This window comes from Amphiprion ocellaris, chromosome 13 (assembly GCF_022539595.1).
Source record: "Amphiprion ocellaris isolate individual 3 ecotype Okinawa chromosome 13, ASM2253959v1, whole genome shotgun sequence".
NCBI classification, from domain to species: domain Eukaryota; kingdom Metazoa; phylum Chordata; class Actinopteri; family Pomacentridae; genus Amphiprion; species Amphiprion ocellaris.
In genome coordinates this window covers 29,174,223-29,196,839 of record NC_072778.1, presented here as the reverse complement: position 1 = coordinate 29,196,839, position 22,617 = coordinate 29,174,223, and the positions used below count along the sequence as shown (strand labels likewise).

At 39.5% G+C, this 22,617-nt stretch overlaps 1 protein-coding gene across 3 annotated transcripts in view; it reads right to left on the bottom strand.

The window, feature by feature from the left end:
- The window catches only part of il1rapl2 (interleukin 1 receptor accessory protein-like 2), a 512,569-nt gene that overhangs the window by 424,164 nt on the left and 65,788 nt on the right, over nucleotides 1-22,617 (bottom strand). For all 3 annotated transcript variants that reach the window (XM_055016810.1, XM_055016809.1, XM_055016811.1), the window contains exon 2: nucleotides 4,028-4,136. In XM_055016810.1, coding sequence (XP_054872785.1) covers nucleotides 4,028-4,115 — 88 coding nt within the window. In that variant the 5' untranslated portion in view covers nucleotides 4,116-4,136. The remainder of the gene's footprint in view (nucleotides 1-4,027; nucleotides 4,137-22,617) is intronic.

Here is a 22,617-nt window from a genome sequence, read left to right as displayed (position 1 = left end):
GTGATGATGTACAGTAAGTGACGGAGACGGGTGAGGATTTCCCCTCAGGGATCAGACACTATCAAACTGCCACTGTGCTCTTTCTACAATTAATATTTATTTTGTGTGTCTCGATCTATATAAAAACACTTCAAAGTGAGTGATCATATACCACCACCCTGCTCTCTGCTCTGTCTCATCACAATTTGTCCCCTTTAGCTGCGGCAGGTGCTGCATCAAAGCAATGCAGCACAGCGGGAGAGAGCGACACGAGGAAATGGTAGTTCCTATTCACACGGTGTCCAGCTAGACACACACACACACACACACACACACACACACACGCACACACACACAGGCAGCGAGAGAGAAACGATCTAACAGGCCATCTTTGGCCGACTGTAGCTCGCCCACGTAAATGTCCGCTTGGCTCTGCTCTGATCACATAATTGCTCTGTGCACACCTCTCCCACACACACACACACACATGCACACATCCACAGAGAATACACTGAAGCGCACTCGGGAAGTTCACACATACGTACTCTTAAAACCTGGATATGTGCAGCTCCCACACACACGCAGTCGCTGTTCAATATGGCGAGAAGCGCGCCGTTCACACATGCAGGTTTGCCTGCGAGCGTACGCGCACACACACTCGCCAAACACCGAACCGAAACTCCCACCAGCTCACCCACACACAGCCACACACTAGAGCCAGAGACGCAGACGTGCAGAGAGAGAAAGGTAAAAGCTGAGACTGAGTGAAGAGTGAGTGCAGCGAACACTGCAGTCTCACCCTCAGCAAGCACAAAAGAACAAATTCTCTTTTGTTTTGTTTTGTTTTTTGACTGTTTGTCAGATTAATCCCATTATAATTCCATATTAGTGCAGCATGGATGTTTTACAATATAATATTTATGGGAACAGCTTTGTGTGAGTATCTGCGTAACCTGGAAGATTTTGATATGGATGACTTGAACTTCATCAGTGAATCTCTGTCAGCTGCAGGGCTGCTGTTCTGTAGATGACCCCGACTCTTAACCTCGTTTCAGAGAAAGTGAACAGAGGTCAGGATTTCCCTACAAGCACTCTTACACCCACTAGTACATGGATTGTCATAAATTCGCTAAAATATTTTTTTCTTCTTATTTTTCAGCTTTTTTTTTTTGCATCTTCTGTGAAATATTAAAGTCTCTAAAAACTCGCCTCTAAAACTTTTTGGAGTGTTTCTCTTTAACATTAAACATTCATGATCTAGGCACTCTGGTAACAGAATGGCTAAGGCACATAACTGCAACATCCCTGGTTCAGTTTAGTCTTTGTTGCATCTCTCTCCTCACGTTTGCTTTTAAACTATACCACTGTGCCAAAAATAACAGGAAGAAAAGCTGCATGTGGATCACAAACAATCTTTAGGTATTAAAGCCTGACATCTTGGGAAAGTCAGTTATGAAGACGAGATGATTATTATCACTTCCATGCCTAGTAAATGTGTTGATGTGGAGCCAGCAGTTAGTTAGCTTAGCTTAGCTTAGCTTAGCACAGAGGGTGCAAACTGAGGGGAAAAGCTTGTCTGTTTCTTTACAAAAGTAAAATAAAAAAAAAAACACCGTCTGGCATTCATTTTAAAGCTTAACGTTATATTCATGGATGCATTGGAAGATTTAGATGCAGCAACAGTCATCGCTTTGCTGCCAATTTGTCCGATCAAAGTATTGTATTTACCCTTCAGATCGCCACTATAAAAGAGGTTTCTGTACATCTCACCTCACCTCAGCAATTGCGCTACAAGGGCACCAGCTGGTTAGCATGCTCTGCTGTAGCATGCATGTACAGAATATGCAAATACAACCTACTGCACATATGTGGAACAGAGTGGACTCCAAGGGACAAAAAGGTACAACTAGGCTTCCATGGTGTCTGCAGATGTTCATGTGTGCCTCCGTAGGGGAGAGTGATCAAGGCTTAAATTGTATATTTGTAAAAATGCTTCATATAGGCTGAGAAGGAATGCACAGGTCAGCAGGAGAAACTCTGAAATGCAAGAGCACTCTCCTAATATACACTCCCCACTGGAGAACCCCCTCCTCCTTCTACTTTTCTCTCTCTATATATATGTCTATATGTATATATATGACAGAAAGATCCCAGGAAAACTGGGATGTGAACCAGGGATCTTCTAGCTGCAAGGCGAAAGTGCAAAACACTGAGGCACTGTGCAGCTCTCAAAGGAATATTTTGGAATTTTAGAAATATATTAAACTCTCAAAATCATCACACCGGAATGTGGATAATTAGATCTGAGTGACAACAGTTTAAAAAAAAAAAAAACTGCCAAAATCTGATAGGCTGCACAGTGGCTCAGTGGTTAGCACTTTTGCCTTGTAGCTAAAAGATCCCTGGTTCACATCCCAGTTTTCCTGGGATCTTTCTGCATGGAGTTTGCATGTTCTCCCTGTGCATGTGTGGGTTTTCTCCAGCTTCCTCCCACAGTCCAAAGACATGCTGATGTTAATTGGTGATTCTAAATTGTCCGTAGGTGTGAATATGAGTGTAATTGTTTGTCTCTATGTGTAGCCCTGTGACAGATGACAGACTGGTGACCTGTCTAGGGTGTCCCCTGCCTTCACCCTAAGTCAACTGGGATAGACTCCAGCCCCCCCACGACCCTGATGAGGATTAAGTGGTGTATAGATAATGGATGGATCAATAGATCCTGATTCAAATGCTGCTAAATTCTAATTTGTACAGTGAAATTTGTGTAATTGCCTTTTCCCAACTGGATCCTATTCAGAACATAAGAAAAAAAAACATCCATTCTGATGTGAAACTGGAAAAAAAGTGTGTTTTTCTTTAATTAGTGTGCTCATGTAGGATGCAATCATACACAGCCAGAAGAAGATACAAGCTTTAACTTCTCACAGGAGCTACATGAAGCTCTGTAATGTAATTCTGAGATGCTGAGTTTGTGTAATTACAAAGAATCCCTAAAGGATTGTTATGGTTGCCCTCAAATTCCCCCGAGTAAACCACCAAGACCAACACTTTCACTTATAAGCAAGCACCACTGAGATGGTATTACATTATAGGGGAATCAATTTTAACTGAATTGTTATAATTAGATGACCTGAGTTTGCTAAAAATCGCTAAGTAATTTTCTGTGTTTTTATCACTTTCACTTTCTTGGCAGGGGTGTGTGACAATAAAATTACAGATGCTGCTGGTAATATTTGTAATTACAGATCCTTTACGTGTTAAGCTGCACATCAGATATTCTATTCAAACACAAAGGCGGGATAAAAAATTAAACCTCAACACCAAGTAAGGAATGTAAAGCTCACCTCTATGTCACACATAATCACTATACAGTATCACACAAAGCATTACCAAGGCCGCATAGCCCAATCAAACTCTCTCTGTCAAGCTGATCAGCGAGACACAACAAATCGATTATGAATAAAAGACCATCAGCAGATCTGTCATCAGCTGGCCTGCTGGTACACAAATGAGCACAGCGGCAGCAACAATGACAGCAGCAGTCAGACGGGCTGATCATTACACCCCCTCAGCAGAAAGAGGAGAGGCATGGAAATGGAGAGACAGCCATCTGAGCTCCCAGATAGAGATTGGAGAGGAGTGTTATCTGAGAAAGGCAGAGGTGGTGATTGTGAAGAAAAGAAAGAACGGGCTGGAGCAAAGTAGAAGTACATATCCACTGCATCGAGTTAAGAGACGTCAGTGCATCAGAAGGGACAAGAGCAGAGGAAATTGCTCGGGAAAATGAGAGAGAGCACATATTTGAGAGCGAGGAAGAGTGGAATGAGAACAGACAAGAGGCAGCATTATTGAGAGAAGACAGAAGAGTGTTTGCAATGAAAAAGAATGGCAGTGAAACAAAGACACAAAAACAAACGGAATATCAGTAAGTCGACAGAAAGCTCAAAAAAAAAAAAAAAAAAAAAAAAACCCTGGGAACTTCCGAGGCTCCTTTTCAGCGGAACAGAGTGCATCTAGAGACAGCAAACACCGAGGCTCTTCATCCTACCTGAGTTCCTCTTGGAGATGTACTTGACGTCATCACAGGCTCCTGAGGTGAGGAGGAGGAGGAGGAAGAGCAGGGACAAAGTCTTCATCTCTCTAGTCTCCACTGGCACCTTGAGGAAACAGGACAGAGAGGGGATAAAGTGTGAGAGATGACGTATCATGCACAGCGTTGATCAGATTCTCATTAAAACGTGTCAGCAACAAGCAAGCAACAACATTTCTATGACAACTGACATTTGAGTGTGTTGAACTCATCCTTCTGTCATCCTCACAAGCTAATTACAAGTAGTTTTGAAGAAACTCTGCCACTAAATCAAACTTAAAATGATCCATGGTCATCTGAGCACTGTCACACATTTTGTGTTTGACAAATGAGAAACAGCAATTTCTGCAAACATATCCATCCATACATTATCTATACACCATCTAGTCCTCAGTAGAGTCACAGGGGGCTGGAGTCTATCCCAGCTGACACAGGGTGAAGGTTCACCTGGACAGGTCACCAGTCTATCACAGAGCTACATATACCAACAAATAATCACTCCCACACTCACACCTATGGACAATTTAGAGTTACCAATTCATCTGAACATGTTTTTGAATTGGGCTGCACAGTGGATTGGTGGTTAGCACTTTCGCCTTACAGCGAGAAGATTACCAGTTCATGTCCCCACATTCCTGAGATCTTTCTGCATGGAGTTTATATGTTCTCCCTGTGCATGTGTGGGTTTTCTACAGGTACTCTGGCTTCCTCCAACAGTCCAAAAACATTCTGAGGTTAATTGGTAACTCTATATTGCCCGTAGCTGTGAACATGAGTGTCATTATTTGTCTGTATTTGTAGGCCTGCGATAAACTGGCAATCTGTCCAGGGTGTCCCCTGCCTTCACCCTAAGTCAGCTGGGATAAACTCCAGCTGCCCCGTGACCTGATTGAGGATTAAGCATTGTAGATAATGGATGGATGGATGCTTTTGGACTGTGGGAGGAAGCCGGAATACCCAGAGAAAACCCATGCATGCACAGGGAGAACATGCAAACTCCATGCAGAAAGATCCTGGGAAGGCCGGGATGCGAACCAGGGATCTTCTAGCCACAAGGCGAAAGTGCTAACCACCAAGCCACTGTGCAGCCTCTGGGAACATAGAATCGCTTTAATCCTAGCTTGCGAACCAAAAGTTAAACCAGTCCATGTGTCTCTATCAAAAGAAAATAAAAATAAGAAGAAAGAGGTTAAGAACTGGAAAAAAAAAAGCCAGTTCCATAGCAAATCACAACGTAGTAGATCCTGAAATATGAACTGAGACAATGTCGTCAGTGAGTATATCTTCCAGGCAAAACTGCTGTTGCACTGGAGTAAATACTGGAAATAAGATGCTAAAAGATTGCAGTTGAACTATACAAGGTCTGCCAGCTAGCTCAGATTTCCCTGACCTATATTCATTGTAAAAAAAAAAAAAAAAAAAAAAAAAGTAAAACAGAAAATTTTTTATCATTTGTATAGTGAACCAAAGGTTCTGCTACAGATTAGTCAGATGTGTGCTGGTTCACAAGTAGGAATCGCTTCTAAAGTCGGAACGTTTCTCATGGAAAAGCGACGAGTGTGACATTGTCATATCAACTGAACAGTGCATGACATAACATGCAACTCTGAGCTCAACTGTATTAAACTTTCTCGATATCTTGACGGTGTCCTTTAGATTTGGACTTTCTATAGAGCACTTTGTGTTTCAGTAACTGCTGTGTCCCCTAATTTGCTATAGGAAGAGCACAGTGAAGTTTTAAACCAAAACAACAAATACATACACAGTTAAAAAAAAAAAGATAAAACAAGCTTCTTCTACAGGTGGCTGAATCAAGCCACATTTGTAGTGTTGCAAGACTTTGACAGTGGCTGGGAGAGAGGGTGTAAAATGGTTTCCAGTATTTTCTATAGTGTCCAGTAGTGTTTTGTGTGTGTCATTCTGTTGTGGCAGGAATGTTTGTAGAGGATCTGAACAGCCTCTCCACCATGAATTAAATATTCAAGTTCAAATACTGTCCTCAGCCAACAGTCCATGTTCAGTGGTGTTAGAGAGGGATGTATATTTTCCATCATAAGCAATCTGTCGATGCAACATTGCATTTTCAGCAGCCACAAAGTTGATTTTCAGCCCACTGTTAATTTAAGTCATTGTGTTAGCAACATTTTACATGAATTGATTGTTTTCCTTTTAGCTGACAACATAATCAGCTTCAGCTAAAAGTGGGTAGTGTGAGAAGGCAGGGAGTATTGTATTCAGTCAGACTAGTGAAGTACATTTTTTTAAATTCAACCCTTTCAGTGCTCTGTTATTACAAAACATGATGGTGTCTTACAGATCTTGGATCTATTAAGCATCTAGACAATGCCTCCATTTTTCTGGTGGAGACAGCTAAATCAGGTGTTCTGAAATTTTTCAGCTCCTGACTTCCAAATTAACTTTGCAAGAGACTCTGACTATCTCCAGAGGTGGTAGAAATATGCAAATGTTGCACACGGTCATACACATGAACTAACAGGCTGATATTAACACAGGCAAAATGACAACACAAAAGAACACAGCAACCTAGCAGCCATGACATTAGTAGCCATCAAAGTCCATCCATTCTTCTATTATCTATACACCACTTAATCCTCTTTAGGGTCATGGGGGGCTAGAGTCTATCCCAGCTGATGTAGGGTGAAGGCAGGAGACACCCTGGACAGGTGACCAGTCTATCACAGGGCTACACATACAGACAAACAATCACACTCACATTCACACCTACAGACAATTTAGAGTTACCAATTAACGTGAGCATGTTTTTGGAGTGTGGGAGGAAGCCGGAGAACCAGGAGAAAACCCACACATGCACAGGGAGAACATGCAAACTCGATGCAGAAAGATCCCAGACCCAGGCTGGGACACAAACCAGGGATCTTCTAGCTGTGAGGCAACAGTGCTAACCACCGAGGCACTGTGCAGCCCATCAGTCAAAGTATTCTCCATGTACACACTGTAGGTTTCAATAATCTTTTGACGTGAAGTTTGGAATACCATGACCTGAATGACAGATAATCTACATAGACATGTATCACTTGGAGCAGCAGGTTTATCATCTTTTGTAACAACTATGGCTGCTTAAAAATTATACTTCACTTACAGAAATTACATTGTGACCTCAGCTCAATGTGTCATGAGCCATTAGCGTGTCCTAACCAGCATGTTGGGAACCACTGGGTTAAACTACATGTAGGCTTCGTGCTAAAAATGTACAATAATAAGTGAGGCCAATGAAGTGGAACAGTATGTACCTACTGTCTTTAAACATGACACAACCACTGTGCTAAAAACATACAAAAGATTGCTCCCCAACATTAGCTACTCAGGCTAATGCATTCAGATTTGAGGATCAGGAGTCAGATGGTGCTTTTATTTCAGATTTATCTGCTGAATTTAGAGAGAAGAACAACAAAAACAACCCTGTGTAGGAGTCACTGTTTCCTCCACTGAACCAACACCTGATCAGACTTTGAATGAATGCTAAAATGTCTGCTTTTATCAGTCTTTACAAGCCAGAAATGAAAAGAAAAAAGACAATCAAGGCAACCCCTGCAAACATAGCTGAGTGTGGGTCAATATGCTGCACAAACAGAGAAAAAAAGCACTTTATTACAACAGTGACAGCAAGAACAGCAGAAAAAAATATTAACATTGATCTCAAACACGGGTTCGGCAGGGGTTCAAAAACATCTATTTTTCAGCTGATTAAAATCAAAATACTGGAACTAAAAAAGATTCAACCACAGGCCATGAATACAAAGGCTGCAGAGGCACTGACACAAAGACACATTCACAGCCTTTGAGTCAACCATGTGAAATCACACATCTTTTTCGTGCTTTCTGTGTGCAGACTGTAGTGTATGCATGTCGCACACACACAGTGAAAGAGGGAAAGATCGAAGAAGATTAGTCATGCCTGCAGTCACTTCATTGTTTTTTTTCCTTATATAGGACAAGAAAGGGAAACTCAAACTTCAGTCAGCCTGAGTTTAAATTCACATGAACAGTTGGACAGCTAATGACAGAAGCTTGGATGGCATTGATAGGCGAGCCACTTGTAGACTTGTTTTTGAAGATTTAAAATAAAAAAATGTGATGAGAAAACAATGAGAACAAAGCCAAAAAATTAAGATGACGAATGCCACTGCTGGGAATTACGCATCTCTGCTGTATTTCAAGTCATCCTCCCTGTCACCGTTTGTATTTATCACATTGTTTTTAAACTTAAGATAAGGTTAGAAAAGTCACCAATTGTATAACAAGGAAAGCAGAGAGCACAGTACTCTACCAAGGCTGCAAAGTGATTTCTGACGGATCAGGCAGCTGACGTAGCCAGGGGCAGATCTAGAGAAAAATTAATAGGGTAGCAAAGGGGTGGCAGATACATTTTAGGGGGTGGCATATATATATATATATATATATATATATATATATATATATATATATATATATATATATATATATATATATATATATATATATATAGGAGCCTTGGCAGAGTCATGTGATGATTGGCATTGGTTTGTCTGTCTGTCTGTTAGCAACGTTACTCAAAAATGGAATGATGGATTTGGATGAAACCAACCAGCAGGCGTTATCAAATTGACATAAATACTGCTGAAATAAGTATGTTAAATAAGTAAATATCATTTTTATTTGTCAGTTAATCCTAAACACGAGTTGTTCTTATTAGCTGTCAATCACAATATGTGATTTAATATGTCTAGCAGAAAGAGGGAAAGGTTTAAACTGGAATAAAGTCAACCTTATACACTTTGAAGAAACCAAATGCTAGATATGTTAAAAATGTTTCTTAAATTTAGCAACAAATTAGATTAAGACTAGACAATGTCTCTCTTATGCACTGTGTTGGGAAATCTGCATTTGTGTGATCTCTGCTTATGTTCGGCCTGCCACAATGATTACATTATCAATTCATCTAGAACAGAGTCAGAGTCCAGATCATTTTATTTATTGTCTTAGATTTGTGGTTTTATTTTTTTATGCTCTTTATTTGAGACATTTCTTATAATAATTCTATAATTCCAATATTTGGATATTCTCAAGAATTAAGGATCTACTTATCATCTTAAAATTAAAAGACTAACTACATCAGATAATAATTTGTCCAAAAAGGTAATTATTGCAACAGGTGCACCTCTGACTCAGATATATTATACTAAAGTAATATTCATAACATGTGGACCAGCTGGACTAGAGATAGTCTCTGATTTACCTTTCACTGTCTGAGGTCTGCATGCCTTCATTTCTCTCTCTGAACTCTTCCTCCTCCATCTCCTCTCTGGGATGCTCTTCCTCCTCTCTTCTTTTAGGCTGGGAAAAGCTGCTGGTGGTTCCCTTCCTCTTCATTGTTTACTGTCTCCTACAAGAATCATACTGACTGAACTATGGTTTTTCCTTTGATAATTTTCATTATTAACTATGATACAATCAGATGTGTACAAGTTAAACCTTTAAAGAGGTACTTTACATGTAAACGTTTTTTCAGCTGTAAACTAAATGATATGACTGTACTAAGAAACACATCAATGTTGGTGTTATTATGACCTTGACACCAAAATTACAAAAAACAGCATTAAACAAGCAGGATGTAGTTTTCAAACAGTGCATGAAAACCTGGTGTGACTGGGGGTTTAGTTACACTTTAATATCATGTAAAGTCTGAGTAAATATGTGATTTCTTTTGACTTTTTTTATCAAAAAAAAAGAAGAAGAAAAATTTCCACAGACATCCCCCACCATCCTTCTGTGGCTGTTATCTAACATTAGCTAGCTACAGAAGTAAAAATTAGCAAGGCCCAGGCTCACTGGAAACCGTGGCTCGTCTTGCAAGAAAACACTTTATGTGAATTTAGACACTATTAGCATTTAATACATTGTGAACAGTTATATTAGCATGTAGTCTAACCCAGTCTAACTAGTGTCTTACTGTCACACCGAAGTCCAGCTGTCATCCACATGAGTGAGGTCTAAGATCAGCCCCTCAGGGGGGTCGTGTCGCCTCCTATCTGTAGCAGCATAGACTGTACAGTACGTTACGTCTACATGGTGCATTCCAAAGCACTCGGACATCGGAGTTTCACTCGTTATTCGTCTTTCCTGGACTTTCGCTCTTTACGGCCGGCCACAACCTTTCATATATACATTTTTGAATTAGATCGTTCAGAACTGGGGTGGCAGGCGGGGTGGCAAGGCATCTTCTAGGGATGGCAGTTGCCACCCTATGCCACCCCAGTAGATCCGCCCCTGGACGTAGCGTTCACTTGTTGTCAAAGTTCCAGTGACACCATGTCGCTATCTCACAATGATACAGAAATCTTTAACAAGTCCGTGGATCCAGACTATAAGCCGCATCACTGCCAAAATCTAATCACTTGGTTCTGGTTTCACTTCTGACCTTCCCTCAAAATTCCCTCCAAATCTGTTATTCAATTTTTGAGTAATGTTGCGAACAGACAAACCAAAGCTGATCATTACATAACTAAGGAATGATTTCAAATAAAAACAAGTGTGCATCTTAGGGAATGTTTGAATCAAGGCTGTAATTTCTTCAGCACGTGTTTGTTGTGGTAAAGTCAAAGCCATAAATCTCACAAAAACAAACAATAGACCTTCCTCCCGGCAAACATTTTGACACATCTGTCACAATAGGAAGCACACAGGTGCATCTAATAGCACTAATGACTGCTAAATTCTATGGAGTGTCCCAATAAGCCTCCACACTCAGCACCAGACCACTGCTGAACACCTAATTGGAACGGGGCCATTAGAATGATTAGCGGTTGCACCTGCTTTGCCTGTTTCTCTAAAAATGTTGTCAAAAACTTTACTGCGTGGTGAAACTAAAGTACTCCACTTTCATGTAATCAAATAGCTAAAAGAGTTAATGAGCATTTGCTTTTTATACAAATGCAATGCTTTGTTCCCACTGTTTAATGAAAATAACAATTCTCTTAACAATGCACTGAAGCTGTTAAAAAGCACTGATTCATTTTCTTTCTGTTTACTTTATAACAATGAAGTGAGTTCTTTCTCTCTTCAGCCGCTCTTAGTTGAAGACTAAATGACACAACAGATAATTTAAAGTCCAGATGACATTCAGGGACATGTTTTTTTTATTCATTTATTGCATGCACTGCATCATATCTGCTTTAATGAAATGTCGCACTGTAGCTGCTGAATTCTGTCAAAACTGGAACCAAGTGGAAAAATGAATGGATTCAACTTCTCTTTTAAAAAGTTACACCAAGGCCTTTAAAGACAAAAATGTCCACCCTGAAAACAACACAGATGAATATTTTTTTTCCACTTTCACCAAGTACATTTTTTTTTTTATACCAACATCAGTCTCGATATCTACCAAATACTGATTCATTTTCAGGACTTCAACCCTTTAAATGCTACTTTGTTTACATGATGCCACTGCTCTTTTATTTATTTATTTTTTTTAAGTTTTCATATAAGGACTGCTAAGAGGATTTTTATTTTTGTATTTTATTTTTATGATTACAGTCTGGGATATGTCAGTGATTGGCAACAAAGTGTGTCCGATGGTGTCAGATAAAATCCTTTTTAAAAAAATCACACTGAGGACCTTAAGGACAAAAATATCCTTGTCAGAAAACTACAATAAAAATACATATTTATGCTATTTTCCATAGTCACTGAGTATTTTTTACAACATCAGCCCAGATCATATCTTCCAAATACTCCTTCATTTTCTGGGGGGGGGGGGGGGGGGGATTAACAACAACATTGATTCTGACATATTATTATTTTTGGACAGTGTCAGATTAAATAAAACATGTTCACCAAGTACCTTAAGGACAAAAATTTCCTTGTCAAAATACTCCCAGTTTTATTTATTTTTCCTTGTTTCATTTCCGACGGATAAGCCCTCAGTGATAGATCTGTAGTAGGATCGCAATCATGTGATCATCAGCAGGCAGCTGATGTAGTGTTTACTTGTTGTCATAGTTACAGTGATGCCGTGCCGCTATCTCACAATGATACAGAAATCTTTAACAAATCTGTGGATCCAGACTATAAACCGCATCACTGCCAAAATCTAATCACTCGGTCCTTGTGTCATTCCTGACTTTCCCTGAAAATTTAATCCAAATCCGTTAATCCATTTTTGAATAATGCTGCTAACAGACAGACAGACAAACAGAAGGACAAACGTACACCGATTGTTATAAAACTCCGCCGCGTTCCTTGGCGGAGTAAAAAATCAGACCTCGAACAACAACCCACATTACCTCTCTTGCTAAAGCCTTCTTATCCAACACCTGCACTTAAACTTGTTGAAGTCACCAGGCAAACATTCACTGGAGAGAAGTTCACTGCTGATGTCAGTTTGTAGGCTGGCGAGCTAATTAGCTGCAGCACATTTAAGGTTATGGAAATGCACCTGCAAATGGCACTTTGGTCAAATAAGTCTGTGATTTGCACTCTGCAGTTGAACAAACAGTCTGCTCACAGCTTGTCAGCTACAGTAAGTTAGTTTTTTTCTTCTTTTCTTTCCCCTGCTGCAGCTCAGCCTGCAGTCCGCTGTCAGTCTGAATGGACACTGACGTTGAACCCCCCTCCAGCCAGCTGAGAGCAAACCCAGTGTTTCTGACATTTTCCCCAAAAACGGTTGTCTCTTCTTTTTTCATTGTAAAACAACAATAACAGGTGCATTTTAAAAAATCACTGTATACAGCAATGATGTCTGTTACACTTTAAGCCAATTTAAAAATCAAGAGATGTGAATCACATTTTACAGCATTTTCTTCAAATGGAAAAACGACAGCTGTGGCTCTTATGCAAATTACATATTTCCCATATTAGCACCTGTACTGGCTCTGTGATGGTATTAAAGGCATAGTAGTAGAATCTTTAATGACCAAATCAACCTTTTTATGCACTAACTGCTGTATGATGACAAATTCCACCAAGAGAGGAGGAAGAATTATAATCTCCTTTCCCTTTAGTCACACAGCCGATATGGATTAATAATCTCTTCATATCAAATGACAGATAAAGCATTAGATATGCCAATAAAATCCAGCAGCCAAATATGATAATAGAAGCCAACTACTGTTGTAGAACCTCACCAAGGCCAATGCATGGTCAAATATGAAGAAAGTGATACAGATTTGCACCAAAATTTCTTTGGTTCTTTCTCTGCTTCTCTTTTCTGTCAAATTCCATGAAATACAACCTGGCAGTTTTTCTATAAACTTACTTAAAGACAGGAAAACACATGGCAGTGAAAATATAACCTGATGGAAGTAATAATCAGTTCGTTTTTTAAAAAAAAATTAAACTGTTTAAACTAATTCATTTGCCTTTTAATTGTAAATAATCAGTTGGATTAAACTGTAATTTCAAAGAAAGTCAAAGAAGTCAATCATAAGGAGCCCTGTCTCCCAAAAATCACATTCCTATATAACTAAGCTAATTCTCTTTTCTTATTTATTGCTTTCTAACAGTTGCTCCTCTTCAGACATCCATCCATTACCTATACACCACTTAATCCTCATTAGAGTCACAGGGGGGCTGGAGTCTGTCCCAGCTGACTTATGGTGAAGGCAGGGGACACTTTGGACAGGTGACCACTCAATCTCAGGGTTACATATAGAGACAAACAAGCACATTCACATTCAAACCTATGGGCAACTTAGAGTTACCAATTAACCTCAGCAAGTTTTTGGACTGTGGGAGGAAGCCGGAGAAAACCCACACATGGACAGGGAGAACATGCAAACGCCCAGGCCTGGACGCAAACCGGGGATCTTCTAGCTGTGAGGTGGCAGTGCCAACCACTGATCCACTGTGCAGTCCCTCTTCAACCGACCAATCATACATTAGATTGGGTTGCACACATCAACCACATAACCCAGCAAATGGAAGACAAGCTTCAAATATGTTGTGCAATGTTGCATTTGAACCCAAACCATGATGTTCTTGTAAACCTAACCTTGTAGCTATAGTGCCTTACCAAACAGAGTGAAAATAAAGGTGAACAACACGACTAAATGGTCCCACATGAGACACAATCCCCAGTTTCTTGGGTCAAAGTCAGAGTTACAGTATGCTACCACTGCCTTTTCAACCTTGTGGCACCTTGAAAGTAGGAACATCTCTTACCACATCATACTGTTACCATACAAGGAGAAAGTGTGTTTCTTCGAATATGACACGACTGAGACTCAAGCTCAGTCGTATAGTAACACAATGTTTGGAGACAGGGGTTGCAGTAAGATGGTCTCTGGTCAAATATCTTTGTGATCTTGAGGCACATGTGCAAGAGATAGATGTTGTGGGAAAAGAAAAGAGCATTTTTTTTCCTAAAAAACGAGTTTTAAGTATTCTTTGTGTAGGAGTCCATGACTCCAACTTACAAAACTGAAAACAAAGACAATTACAATTACTGTTTTTTTTCTTATTTCGACAAACATCACACAAGCTGGAAGCTGGATGTTTAACCAGCAGTTAAACAAGACAATTAGTCAGAATGTGTAAAGCTGTTGTCCTAAATGTGTATTTAATGTGCATTTAGCAAGTACAAGTCATAACACCTGAAGACTTAAGACCTACACACACACACAGGCCAGACTTAACTTAAACTTGCGGGTTACACTATAAAAGAAAAGCTGAACTGAGCTGTTGTCTTCATGTAAAGGTAGTGGAGCAGACGGTGTCTGACGGGCAACAGCGTGAAAAATCAGAGTGTGAGTCAGTAATATGTGGGAAGCATAATAAGATTTCTCTGGAAAAGTCAAAATATAAAGAGAGTGAGAGAAATGAAATCCCAGTGGAGCTTAAAATCAAGGTCTTACATGTCTGAGACATAAACACAAAGAAAATCATTGCAGGATACTCTCTATTATCCATTTCCTCCTCTGAACACTGATGTCAGAGTCGGCTACAGAACAGACCTTTAGCTGCTGGAGACTCAGTGTTCTGCTAAAGAAGCACTTCAGTGACCAAAACCAATGTCAAAGATTAATTTGACAATTAACTGAGCCTTTTAAATGGGTAATTAGAGAGAACAGCATATATTTAATTTAGGTGGGAGTAGACAGCATGTACTAACTTGCCTAAAACTACCCAAGGAAGATATAATAAAAGATGGAATTGAAAAGACACTGCCAAAGATGTATTAAATGAAGACGACACAAAAGAGCTGAAGACTTTTCCTACACTTACACACAGGCCCTGTCGCATCACAGAGATAGAAGAGTAGGATATGCGGGGGTTGTTTTTGATCCACTTTCTGAACCTTTTAGTCTGAAAAACAGAGGCCTAATGCAACTGCTAAAGGCTGTGTGTGTGTGTGTGTGTGTGTGTGTCTGTGTGTGTGTGTGTGTGTGTGTGTGTGTCTGTGTGTGTTTGTGCGTATGTGTTCTTTTAATCTGTACAGTGATGGCTTGGCAAATGAGAACACCTACCTTTAAATGAAAAGGGGGTTTCACATGTTATGTAAATGCATTAACCCTCTGAACCCCAAAACTCACAGATGAGATTGAAAGAGAAGTTGTCTTTACAAAATGGTCAAAATGGAACCATTTATCAGAACCAGGAAGAATAAAAACTGAGAGAATCATCATAGTTTGAACTTTCTGATGGTCCTTGAACTAATCATCTGTGATGTGCTGTTCGGTTGGAAAATTTTGTTAAAATGTCCCTATGGTGTTTTGATCAGTCTGACTTCCTAGACAGAGACTTTGGGGATAAGCTGTCATTTATCCTCTTCACTGTGGGAAGCAACAACAACTACCTTTAAGCAGTAACCAACCAAACTGGCAAGTTTTGCAAAGGATGTGCAGTAAGGCAGTCCTGCTTAGGGTTTTTTTTTTTTGGGGTGAATTTGTCATTTTAATGACAGTGTTTGCCTCCCTGTGCGCAAATGTTCCACCAAAACAGTTTCCCCCACACTATTTTGCAGTGGCACTGTCACTAAATTCTGGATTAGGACCACAAAGAGCTTTTCTCCCCCCTCTTTAGCAGAATAATAATGAGGTGCAGTCAGACTATTCTACACAGTGCTGTCTCATAACTTGAGAATGGTCTGACTGTTAGAGTATATTTTTTCACTACTGTTCAAAAGTTTGGGGTCACCCAGACAATTTCATGTTTTCCATGAAAACTCACACTTTTATTCATGTGCTAACATAACTGCACAAGGGTTTTCTAATCATCAATGAGCCTTTCAACACCATTAGCTAACACAATGTAGCATTAGAACACAGGAGTGATGGTTGCTGGAAATGTTCCTCTGTACCCCTATGGAGATATTCCATTAAAAATCTGCTGTTTCCAGCTACAATAGTCATTTACCACATTAACAATGTCTAGACTGTGTTTCTGATTAATTTCATGTTCTCTTCATTGAAAAAAATGCTTTTTTAAAAAAAAAAAAAAAAAGGACATTTCTAAATGACTCCAAGCCTTTGAACAGTAGTGTATACTGAATGTTCTTATTAAAGGCCCCTTAATTTTTTTTTTTTTTAACTTTGCTAACATCTCCATATAGTGGCTTTATATGTTAGGAGATATTATCATGAGCAAATAATGCAGACAACACCAGGGTCGAGCATTTCCACCCTAAGGCTTCAGTGTACCAATGACAGCCTCAAAAACAGAGATTCAGACTTCTGCGGTTTCATTTGTAGCAAATCTAAGGAAAAAACATCCAATAGGTGGAGCTTTCTGTATCATTGTTCTACTTTAGAATCAGGTCCAAACAAGTACTGTTCTTTTTCAGACAAGTATTGTTCTTGTAACAAGTTGCATCTAAGCCATTTGAAGGCAGAAAGGGATTACTGTAATGGAAAAAAAACAAACAAACTTGTGACTTATGTGACTCTGATACATAAATATGAATCTTTAGGATGTAAATCAGTGATCAGATAGGGACTTGAGTTTTGTGTCTATGCTCTCCGGACATAAAGTTTTAGACGTGGATCTGTTTCTATCCACTTCAGGTTACTTCTTTTATTACTGTTGTATTGCAAGCGCAGTCACACTGTGCTTGGTGTTAAGACAATGATCCACCAAGAACATGTCGCGGGATAAGTTCACTAAGGGTGAAGCTGGGACATCGATCCTAACATATGGCTTATTGATTGAAGAAAGATGTTTTAAAAAGCTTTGAGAACGACAGACGGCAGAGAAAGCCGGAGCCGTAATGATTTAATCATGCATAATTTCATAACTTGCTGCTTGGCTTCACCTTGAGGATACTACAAGTCATTTTATTGCTCTCGCACGCACATTAAACCATCCTTCTTTCACACAGACTTGCTCATAGAGGCTGCAGTCTTCATCTAACACTCTTATTCTCACATAGGCCCCCTCATCGCTGAGCACTGAGCTCTCTTTATCTTATCCTCTCTGTCGCCCCCTCTACACCGCCTCACATCTGTCACATACATACACAAGGTCAATCTCACTCCCTCTTTCACACATGAACCCTGACACACTTACTAAGAAAGCAGCAGCAGCAGCAGCAGCAGCAGCAGCAGCAGCAGCAGCAGCAGCAGCAGCAGCAGCAGCAGCAGCAGCAGCAGCAGCAGCAGCAGCAGCAGCAGCAGCAGCTTGTTTGATGTTTGATCCACCATGAATTCAAGCATGTAAATGGAGGCTGATGGCGTGCATGTGTGTAGAGGAGCAGGGATAAAAGGGGGATAAGGGTGTTTAAGCCAAACCCTAATGCCCTATAGGGTAATTATACAACATATAACGAGATAAAATGAGGAGAGAAGGGATTGATGAAGGAAATGGATATTAGCTCAGGGTCAAAGTATATGTGTTGGGTTTTAACGCACACATAGAAAAGAGAGCGAGCGAGAGTGCAGCACAGAACAAACACTGTTAGAGAATTACAAACCCCCATATCTTTCATCCTCTCTGTCGCTTTGCTTTTCTGTCTGTCTGTCTCTGATAATGATATTCCAACAGCAGAGCAGAGGGAGATCTAAGCAGGGTCACAGTGTGTATAATGCATTGTGCCACACATTACATGCACTCAGAAAGGTTGAAGAAAAAAAATATGTCTTTGTAGGGATGTGTGTGTGTCAATAGTTTCCATTCTGAGGTCCCAAGAACACACTGCTATCACCCTGGGGTCCACATTCTGTGTCTGTTTAAAGGTCTGAGAGATGTGGATATTGTGTGCAAGATGGGCAGAATCATGACATCTTATCGCATGCTGCTAATTACATTTCTCTTTTCATGTCATTTTTATTTTCTTGTGACATTTCAGAGAAGAAAGACTCTAATCAAGCCGTTAATCCCCCCAAATTCTGTTGCCTCTCCTTTTGACTTTTTTGGGCGATAGGTTAAAAGTTCAAGCCATGACTGTAAACAAATATGCAAATTTCAAGAACTGGTTACATTCTGAGTCAAACACTTGGACGGACAAGCACGAACACACTCACACAGACACCCACACACACTCACACAGATAGCGGGCTATATCTTGTCCCAAACAGACCAGTGTTAAGCCATTAGGCCGCTTCAGCCACACATCCAATATTAAAGACAGCCTCCAGCCCTATTCTGTCACACTATCTGTCTCTCCCAAGCTGCATGAGTCATGCTGTTTTGGTTACTGAGGGAGTCTGTGTTTTACATGGAAACATAAGCCGCCTCGTCATCATTATGAAAGATGTGATATCCGTCCTTTTAATCTCTGCAAGAGGAGGTGTAATTGGTTTCGGTCTGGTGTCATGTACTCTTGTTGTCCAGTTTATAGAGCTCTAAGCTGCACCTTTCAATACCACTTCTAAATATTTCCATAATTCTGTCAGCACAATTAAGAAGAAAACAGCACATTTCTGCAGCAAAACACAACAGAACATCTTGTATTTTATTTTTTTGTACAAAGCAGTTCTTTCAGATGGACAACCTGGACTCAAGTCCCTCTGTCAAGTATCTATTTCACCAAAGTGTCCTTGAGCAGAGCAGCAGATTTTCCACCACAAAAGCTTCAGAGTTGCAATTCAGCTGCTGAGCGTGACCCAGAGTAAGGCTGGAAGTTTGAGGCAGCCCTCGAAATGAGCGAAAAAGCAGCAACAGCACAAAAGGAACAAAAGCAGCTGAATGAAAAATGACGATGCAACAAACAAATGACTCACTGTTGTTATTAATTTCCAACAATAACATATTATTATAGATCCGCAGATCAGATGTGACTCATTTTATGTAAGCGCTGTTTTGTTTTTGAAACAATGCAGATTTCTTGTAATCTGCGAAGCTGTTCCTGATTTAATAACAACCAAAATCACTCCCGCCTCCATTTTTTGAAGACAAGTACGGCTGTGATAACACTGCATCTGTGAAGCGTCATATTTCATTTTACATACGTTTGATCAACTTTTCTTGTGCATTACTGACTTCAGAAAATTGTAACCCTAAAAAACTTAGAAACAGTAATAAAAGCTAGAAGCACTTTTCAATAAATAGAGCGTTGGTTATGTCATACACTACCAGTCAAAAGTTTGGACACACCTTCTCATTCAATGGTTTTTATTTAATTATTTTATACATTGCAGATTAATACTGAAGACATCAAAACTATAAAAGAATACACATGGAATTATGTTGTAAACAAAAAAGTGTTGCTCTTCAGCATTAATCTACAATGTAGAAAATAAAACAAATAAAAAACAATGAATGAGAAGTTGTGTCCAAAATTTTGACTGGTCACGTTTATCAAACATCTGTGAATTATATGGCTTTTCCCTGTTCAAACTGCTTACAGGTGAATACATGAAGTGATACGGATTATTAAAAAATAAAAATATGAAATCTACATTAGCATATATGTGGTAAAGGTCAGTGAGGTGATCTGCTATAGCTATCAGCAGGTTATGTTTTGGTAAATTCACAACTTGAGTTGCAAAATATAATTTCAGTGCTCATCAAATTTGTCTGTGCATTAGATTTGGGATTCAAACATCGTCATCTGTGGTGCATTCTCCCTCTGACGTGTATTTAGATTTTTACCAATACAATGGTTTAGTTGGACAAGTTTATATTTTCTTTAAAATGTTATCATCTGATACATTTTGCTGTCATTCATGCATCCTATGCATTTTACTGATTTTTCCATTACACGATAGGCGTGGTGATCCAAATATGGTGATGTGTGTTGTGAAGATGAGAACAGTATCTAGAACCATGTAGTAAGGTACACAAAAATGGCATCAGCTATAGCCTCAAAATATTGAGAGAAATTCCTGAATATTGGAAGTGCAAAACGTAGACCAAAAGGTAAGTGACAAAGACTATGATAAAATGGTTTTCATTGACAAAAACTACAAACCACATGCAAAAGATGGAAGAAGCCTCTTGTTCTGAAAAGTGAAGTCAATGCAAAACAGTTTTAACCCTGCAGTCTATGTGCCCTGGTTGCAAAAAGGAGTCATATTGTATAGAAGTCTATGAGAAGAAATTTCATTTGAGTTGTTGCCACAGTCAACATTTTCCTAATGAGTTTATGGTTTCATTTGCTAGTTTAAAGCCTCCTTCGGTGCAGCATGAATCTGATTTTGTGAATCCTTGTTACATTTATAGGAAAACAGATGAAAAAGCTGGCTATTTTTTAAGGTGGAGCTATCTTGTAACTGACGGGTGGCTTCTGTAATATTATGTATTGTAGTGTCCTCGGGTTCTCCAATCAGATTCGATGTCAGCCAAATTCCAAACTCAAATTTTCATAGCAACCCTCCACAAATCCATGGGTGACTTCACGGTCACTAGTTCGAAAGAGAGGTTAAGGCTAAAAGTAATAAAATCAAAGGAATAAAATTTGAATAAAACTCAAAAGCTCCACATCTTCATCAAAAGAAGAACACTAAATCCATATCTGATTCCAAACTTGACATGCAACAGACAAATTGAGTCTAGCTGGTCCGTTATTAACACCCTTAGCTTTGTATACTATGAAAGAATTAGCTGCGGTGACCTCAAGTTAATTGCTATGTTTCAATTCATTTCAAATACTGAATTTGATTAGAAAATGATTAAAATCAATGTCTACAGCAGAACCCATAAAAACATGATACTGTGATTATGTAAGTGCGTTAAAGTGATGTGGGAAACTTTAACTGAATGAAGCATTACTGATTAGTATAATCAGTAGCATCATGAACATATAATCCACACAGGTTTGCAGATACACCATGCACTGCACACTCAAATCACATCCTGTCTGCTGACGTTTTGTGGAGGTAGAAATGAACTGTGTGCTGCACTGAGTCAGCTCAGGTGCTGCCTCTGACCACCATCTGTCACTCACAAATGCTTCAAGTACATGTTTTAGTCGATGAAGTCCCTCCATCCTCCCGAATGCAGCAGGACGAGGCGTGAAAGGTATGACCGTTCCATCTGCAGTCCCTAATTTGAGAGATGTGGTGCACACTCATCAAGCTCCATGCAATTATGCACGCCTCTTCTAATGTGAGTGCCTTGATTAAATCTTGCACAAGCAGCACCGAGCTCTCACAAAATAAGCACAGGAACATCTGTGGCTTGTGTGAGCAGCAAACCAGTTTATTACAACTCAGCAGGCTTTTAAAAAGTTCGAACAGGAAAAAATGAGGAGGATCACGATCAGTTTAAGAGCACAGGATACACACAGCTTTACTGAAATGCACTGTGGTCTATCAATTTCTAGTGGATTCATACTGAGACAAAATGATCATGTTCTTTTAAACTGAAACACACATTTGTTGTTTAAGTCAGTGTTTCCAAGCAAATTGTCATTTAATGCCAGAATAAGTTACAAAAGTGTTATTTGAGGAAGGATGTATCATAGTAATACAGTGTATGTTGATGTCAAATTATCAGAACATGGATGTTTTTCCTAAAATTTTCAAATCTATACTTATATTTGGTCACTTGCAATCTTCTCCCTTGAACCTTTGCAGGCTCCTTTGATGAAAAAATGTAACATCGACATAGGCATTCATCATAGGCATTCTATGCACACAAACTACAAAGCTAAGCCAGTCATATGTCTAAAAACCCTCGCTTTTCAGATCAACAAGTGGTCAACAATTCTGCATGGTGCCTTTAATATAGTATGGTCATATCTATCAACCCCTGGCTTTAATCATAGGTGTAATCTTTGCAGTGTTTTCCCATCTTTTACCAAATAATATTGCATCCATTATGCTCTTGCTATGTTCAACAAAAAATAAAAATAAATATCTTCACGTAAAACCAGTTTTTTTCAAGCATCTCCATAATTGCATTTTGGACTCTGACATAAGTATAACCACTTCTGTCACAGGACAATGACGGATTGACCTGCTGGAAGTGTCCTTTTAAAGCAGTTTAAAAAGGCCTGTAGCCAAAAAGAGGACAAACCTGGTCAGCACTAATGTTTGAGGACTTCCAGGTTGCACAGTCAAGCACAACTGTTGGTGCTAATCAGGTCTAATGTGAGCCAAGAAAAACATTTCCCACATCATTACCCCACCGGCAGTCTGTGCTTCTGACAGCAG